The sequence below is a fragment of the Palaemon carinicauda genome, chromosome 37 (assembly GCF_036898095.1).
Source record: "Palaemon carinicauda isolate YSFRI2023 chromosome 37, ASM3689809v2, whole genome shotgun sequence".
NCBI classification, from domain to species: Eukaryota; Metazoa; Arthropoda; class Malacostraca; order Decapoda; family Palaemonidae; genus Palaemon; species Palaemon carinicauda.
This window is the reverse complement of record NC_090761.1, coordinates 57760808-57768307: the sequence shown is the minus strand read 5'-3', so window position 1 is coordinate 57768307 and position 7500 is coordinate 57760808. Positions and strand designations below refer to the sequence as shown.

Sequence of the window (7500 nt, the reverse complement as noted above, 5' to 3'; positions counted from 1 at the left end):
TCTTTGTGTGTATTTTCCTCTGTGCGATTATATACCCAAACATGGATGCGCTTGCGATGATAAAAAGAAATTACGTTCATGACATACACCTAGGACTGTGATGGTCGTCAGAAAAGGTTTCAGTTTGGCGTTCTTAGAAAAAATACGTTTATTAAGAAATCATGACCTTGAATATTTTCCTTTTAATCGTGACCATGAATTTTTTGGGTATGTGTTTTATTTTCCTCATATGACATTCTCTTAGGCATCCTATTGAATGCCCACCCCATCGAAAATAACAATACAGTACTTTATAAAAACAAAGGTCAAAGCAACTCTAATCTCTTTGTCAAAGTCACAGTCACGTATAATTATATTTTTATATTTAACGTAAACTGCATAAATGATGTAGCACATACCTATGAACAATTTTATGCATATCTTTTTTTGTATCATTTTGTAATAATACCCTGTACAATTATTTGCAAGAGATATATGACATGTTCGGACTTCTGACAAAGTTAATATAAATGGTTTATCTATTCTCAATTATTTAGGTAATAGTTCTTATATTTGGCTATCTTATATACTCGTATATATCAATCAAAATTTTCTATAATTTTATTAACCTTCATTATTTTAATGTACGTTTCTATTCTTGCTTTTTCTATTATTTATTTATCTGATTATAAGTATTGTTTGTAAGGGGCATTTTGCATTTAAAAATTACTCGTAATTCAGTTGGAATTAAGAACCAATAACCTACCACGCAAAAAAAAAAAAAAAAGAAAAAAAAAATACCAGCGAAGTGTTAATAATTTTTCATCATCAACTGCCTATATCTTTAACCATTGACAATGGGTTTAACTGTGGGATAGTGACTTGAATTCCTACATGTTGATGAGCAGTGGCAATTATATACAAGTGAAGAAACAGCAACAGCAACAACAATAAATGCAGCCATTTATAGTCCACTGCAGGACAAAGACCTTAGATACGTCGTTATTTATGTCTGGGGTTTGGCCAGTTTCCGTCCCTATGCTGGCCAACTGTGGAAAAGTGATGGTGGGAGACTTTTCTGATCACTCACAGCAAGCCACCCTAGTGTGGGTGGCCCTGGCTAGCGTAGCTTTACTGGTCATGGCGATGCATAAACCCTTTCATCATCACGTTAAGGTATCCTCAATCAGAAAAGGGAAGATAAGACAATAATTATTTAATTAGCATTAGATTTTGGCACAGCCATAATTATGTCTTAACTACGGACATGAAATAAGGGAACAGAAAAAAAAATGCAGTATTATCTTTGAAAGGATAGAAAAAATGTTTCAATGTTAATTGAATATCAACTCATTTTAAGTTATCTGAATATTCATAAGAATTGAATTGTTTGCCCTTCTTAAATGTAAACAGCTACTATATATGAACAGTGTACGACATAATAAGGACGACATGACCTTGTGCCTGCGAAGAGGGCGGGCTATGGCACGCCTCGGGTATAAATACCAGAATACCCTCCTGAGTCAGGCCAGTTTTCAGCTGGCATCGTAGCGGGAAGGAACCTTCATGGCTCTTCGATTATTGGTAAGGAGGACGAAAATTGGAGATTTGTTAATTGAATTTGACGTTAGGAGAGGATTTGTTTTTATAGTTGTGGGATATTGCTTTATGATAGTCTTTTTTAATAATGAGGATATGGGAATTTGTTATAAGATATTCACCATCTGGGAATTTTTTTTACAGATTTTTTTTTATCAAATAGAGGCATATCTATCAATATTTGCTTTTATTCGACTTTATACAACTATGTTAGGCTTATATTTTTGCATATGAATATTGAAAAACGGGAGGAAAGTATCTTTTCCTATTGAAATTTTACTTTCGATAAACATGTTAAATATCAAAATAGGTTTTAGAGAACTAAAAGCATTAAAATAACTCTTTTATCATTAAATATTTTGGGTATTTAAAATCATACAGTTTGTAGATAAAAATCAACGGGAGAAAAAAATATTTTACGTTTTGTGCGTTCGTTCGTTCGAACTAAAACTTTCGGAAATACTTTAAAAATGGCTGTATAGTAATTATTACTATTATTCTACATGTATGAAAAAACACATATGCTTATACATACTTCAACCTTGGTAGGGGATTCAGGGTTATTTTATTTCTTATTGTATCCTTGCATTTTGGCTTTGGATTGGGACACTGGTAATTCGATAATTAAAGTGGGTCATATACTGGATGATAAAGGGTTTATAGCTGACAACTGTATCCTTAAATACTTGCTAAAATGTTGATTGCAATCCCTTATGGAAGCCAGTTTTTTCAAAGGGGAGAAGACTTATGAATTTGAAAAATTGTAAGAGTACATGTATAGCCTACACACACAAACTCACATATAGATATACATATACACAAATATCTATCTATCTATTAATGTTTCTATCTATCTATCTATCTATCTATACATATATATATATATATATATATATATATATATATATATATATATATATATATATATATGTATATATATATATGTATATGTATATATATGTATGTGTATATATATACATATGTATATATATATATATATATATATATATATATATATATATATATATATATATATATATATATATATACATATATATACACATATATGTAAATGTATACAAACATATATAGCCAATATGCACACACATAAGCACACACACATACGTACGCCTCTCTTTTTATTGTATGATGTATAGTATATGAATGTAGATAAACATAAAAAAGAATAAAAACACAATACAGCCTTCATTGGTGCTGATGTACTCACTTCATGGAACAATTTAGTTATTTCCCGCTATTATGGCATTGTCTAAAGGAAAGTTTTTCATCACAAATTCTCTGTAATAAATGATAAAAAGTTTGTTCTTTGAAAGATAAATTTAACTTTCACTTATGATTATGAAAAAATCTTCCTTTGTACTTTGTTCTTTTTATGATTTGCTATAAACCATTAGTTACTCTTTGTAAGTTTTTTGGTCTACTTTTATTGATATTTAGAGGTTGAATTAGTAAATTATAATGATAATTCAGAAATATTGTATTTTCAAGCTTATATGACAATGGCACATGAAAGGTCTCGTGCGATAAAATCTTCCATTTTTATTCTTTATTTGGACTTTTTTTCTCTTTATTTGGCTTCGTGTGAAAAATAAGTTTAGTTTATTAGTATCAAAATGTTGATTTGTATTCAAAAGTCAGTTAAAGTCTTATATCACAGAACATAACACGTTTCTGTCAATCGTTTACATATGTGACGTTTCCATCCATTTAGAAAGCAAATCCCTGGTACAGATATCTTTCTTCTATCATATTTTCTTTACATTCCTTTACAATATATTTCTTTCTCAGACTCTAGCGGCTGTGTCCAGTCTAGTGGCTGCCACTTCCGTCAGCCATGTTTCGTTTAGTTTTGGAAACGCTGCCCCGGTAACCTACGAAGTGAGACCCGATTCCAGCCATTCCTCTCCGTACCATCCTCCTCCCCCTAAACCGAAGTACAGAAAGCCCGCCCCTCCGCCCAAATATGCAAAGCCTACCACTACCATCTTACCCAAGTACGAATCACCAGCTCCTGGAAGTTACCCTACTGCGACTCCTTCACATTCAGCTTACAGTCCTCCCGAGCTGACATACGCCCCAACGACCACGACTCCCGCCCCTACATACCCTCCTACGACAACGCCCGCACCAGATACCACACCAGAACCAACCTACGCCCCAACAACGCCCACCACTACTACTACCAAACCAGCAGTGTACCACCCTCAGCCGGCTTACCTCCCGCGCCCATCTTACCATCCTCGTCCTTCGTATAATCCTAGACCTGCCCCATCCTACCATCCTGCACCCTCCTACGGCCCTCCTGAAGCACCAGCTTGTGCCGAGCTGACCAATGCCACCTGGTGTTTGGAAGACGAAGAATATCCAGAGTATGAAATCAAACATGCCATTCAGTACCACTTGGATTTATTCAATATGCTTTACGCTGACGTAGCTGATCTAGATACGGAGAAGTCCGTCGACCGCCCTGAGACCTTGGAGGAGGAAACCTACCTTTGCCCTTCGGAGACGTCTTACATCAAGCCCTTGAGGGCCCAGAATACCGATGGAATGTGGAGGATCGTCATCAACGACATCAAGGTTCATTACAAGACCTTCACGCAGACGACCCGCATTGAAGAATGTCTAACTGCGGGAGAGGAATGCCCCAAGGTGCCAATGTGCTACGAGTCCAAGTGCCTTCAGAAGTCCGTCTACCACCGATTCCTCGTTTACGACCCCTACGATCAGTACTTCCCCTTCGCCATTGAGACTTTCAAGTTGCCTGCAAGCTGTGCTTGCCTTTTGGGCGCTTATATCATCGACCACTAGCAATTTCTTCTTCTATTTCTTTTTTATTTATGGAAATGATAAGATAGTTTAAGGCATAATAAATATGACTAATATAAGAATATGAAGAAAGGTACGAAAAGAAAGCAGTTCTCTAGTCATGTGCCTGTGATATTTATGTATTTATGTTCAAGCTTTGTTTTAATACAAGAATTCAGGCCTCGTGCAATATATTATTTCCTCCAGAAGTAAAGGTGTAGTTTTTTTTAAGAATACCCAAACTACTTATTTTGGAAATCTATTTTCTGGGATACATGGGAATTATTTTTAAAGCCTTTAGATATTTAAAAAAAGATATTTTCATGAAAGTTTTTATTTTCTTTTACCTAATGGAAATTCTTTTAAGTTGCGTTGAAAAACAGACATGGAAAGCAGTGTGATGAATAAGTCTTTTGTTTCATAACTAAAAAAAAAAAAAAAAAAAAAAATAGAAATTCTGGTATCAGTTATTTAACTTCAGAAGTAATTTATCCTTAATCTTCACCATGTCAGTTTTACCAATATAAGAAATAAATAGTACAAAATGTCTCATGAAGCTAAGATAATGAAGATTACTTTGGAACAACCAAATTTTGATACCAATTTTGACACTCCACTAACGATATCGTAATACTATTGGTAACCCTAATGACTCAAGCCTCTTTCTATATTCAGTCAAAGAAATTCACCAAAGCTGGCGTTTAAAGGCTTTAAAGGCACCCCCATGAATGCCAGACGCAAGGGACGGTGGCATTGCCCTATCAAGCAGGACAATACCAAAGAGAATGGCCATATATACATATAATCAGTGCTAAAGCCGCCTCTCTATCCAAGCTAGGACCAAGGAGGGCCAGGCAATGGCTGCTGATGCCTCAGCAGATAAACCTATAAGCTTCCCCCAATCCCCTATCCTTAGCTCACACGGATGGTGAGGTTGCAGCGACCAAAGGAACTTACGAGTTTGAACTGGGCTCACCAGTCAGGGACGTTACCACATAGGCCACCATAGCCCTGTCTTACGGTATCTATATAATTACATTAATTCTTTGAATACAAACGCAAGAGTAGAACTGATTTTATTCATTCTAGTACACTTAACGGAAAGCTAAGGAGACATCTGAGAGCTGTATATTGTAGCAAGGAACGCTGTGTTTGGCAAAAGAGAAACTGTTGGCAACGCTGCCTGTAAAACAAAGTCGCTGAGCTTATAAAGAGGTGACAATAAGCATTCTCATTAACTATACGGAGTGCTGTATAGAAAAATAATGTTATTTGATTAGCAGCATATAAAGTTAATGAAAATGCTTTTGATCACGTGCGAAAAGCTGAGCGATTTTGTTTTGCAGGCAGTATTGCCAACAGTTTCTGTTTTGCCACTCTATACAGCTCTCAGACATCTTCTTAGCTTCCTGTGAAGTGTTCTGGAATTAACGGTACCAACTGTACATAATAGACTGAAACGTTTTTTTTTCGTTTTTTTTCTTTTTTTATTTTTTAGCATCTCACACATTTTTAGGGTTGTGAGGAACTAAACCTAAAAAAAATGTACTTCATGACCTGGAACAGCAATCTCTGAAATCAAAAAGTCCATATCTCCCGCAAGAACTTCAAAATTAGAATAGAAGGGTATATTGCGTGCAGTATTCCAGTACGGTCTATCATTTATGGAACGAGATGACAGCCCACAAGCCTTGCATAATCAGTATTAGCTTGTCATCACTTTCATCTTGCCACAGAACTGATTTCCTTCCGATGTAGATGGACCGTTTTTCACGACCCAATGGTAAACTGGATCATTTTGCTTTCATACTGTCTACTCTGGAGTTCTCTTGCTTGAGGGTACACTCGGGCATACTATTCTATCTTGTTTCTCTTCCTCTTGTTTTGTTAATTTTTTATACTTTATATAGAAAATATTGATTTTAATGTTGTTACTCTTCTTAGAGTATTTTATTTTTCGTTTCCTTTCCTCACTGGACTATTTTCCCTGTTGTGGGTCCCTGGGCTTGTAGCATCGTGCTTTTCCAACAAGGGTTGTAGCTTAGCAAGTAATAATAATAATAATAATAATAATAATAATAATAATAATAATAATAATAATAATAATATGTTGAGATAAGTACAGTGCCTTCCTCTGTCAGTGGTGTAGCAATTGCTTCTTATTTGCAAGAACCTTGGGTCGATCCTGTCTAGCTGTGTAGCTCTGACTGGGTACAATAGTCATCTGGGGTCAGTTGGGTAAAGTAAACTCTTCATACATCTTTTTTTCCTTACTTCTCTGTCTTTCTTTTTTTCCTTATTCCTTCATTTTGTTGTTTGAATAATGATATTGTCTTTGTATTTTCAATTTCTTCATCATTAACGCTAATTTTATGCCTCTATTTCTATAAATAAGAAAAAGAAATCCTTATCTCATGTTTTTGGAGGAAATATAAACAAATTAATCATAAAACAATAAACTCTCAAGCTATAGTTTTAAAAAATTATATTTTTCAAAATTTTATAGATTCCCTCGTCAATAAGTTTGAAAATCGCTAAACTATTGGAGAGCAATATTAAGCAAAGAGGATAGAAAAATATAACATAAATCTTGATGCAAGCATTCTAAAGGCATCAATAAAATATAAGAATATCTACTATGACGTAATCTTAAAGGCTCATGAATAACCGAGGCAAGGGACAGTGGCAATGCACTATAATCTGATCAAGGCTCGAGCCCCTCTCCACCCAAGCTCAAACCAGGGAGGGTTAGGCAATGGCTGTTGATAACTCAACAGGTAGACGTATAGGCTTCCCCAAACCCCCATCCTTAGCTCACAAGGATGGTAAGGTTGCATACACTACAAGAAACTATCGACCTTGAGCGGGTCTTGAACCCCAGTCCAGCAGACCGAAAGCAAGAGACGTTTCCAATAGGCTACCACAACCCTTTTTTTTTAAAGGCTGCTCATGAGTGGCAGAGGCAAGGGACAGTGACATTGCCTCAGCAAGCAGGACAATGCCCTAGAGACTGACCATATATACATATGATCAGCGCCTAAGCCCCCTCTCCACCCAAGCTAGAACCAGGGAGGGTTAGGCCATGGCTGCTGA

General features: G+C 35.7%; 2 protein-coding genes across 2 annotated transcripts in view; both read left to right on the top strand.

The window, feature by feature from the left end:
• Positions 1-7500, top strand: part of LOC137629711 (zinc finger CCHC-type and RNA-binding motif-containing protein 1-like) — a 543938-nt gene that overhangs the window by 105726 nt on the left and 430712 nt on the right. The gene's annotated exons all lie outside the window — the stretch shown is intronic.
• LOC137629128 (uncharacterized) lies at positions 1433-4680 on the top strand. The gene is made up of 2 exons (XM_068360399.1): positions 1433-1563; positions 3388-4680. The coding sequence occupies exons 1-2, from the start codon at positions 1546-1548 to the stop codon at positions 4408-4410; spliced, it is 1041 nt and encodes a 346-aa protein (XP_068216500.1). The 5' UTR covers positions 1433-1545; the 3' UTR covers positions 4411-4680.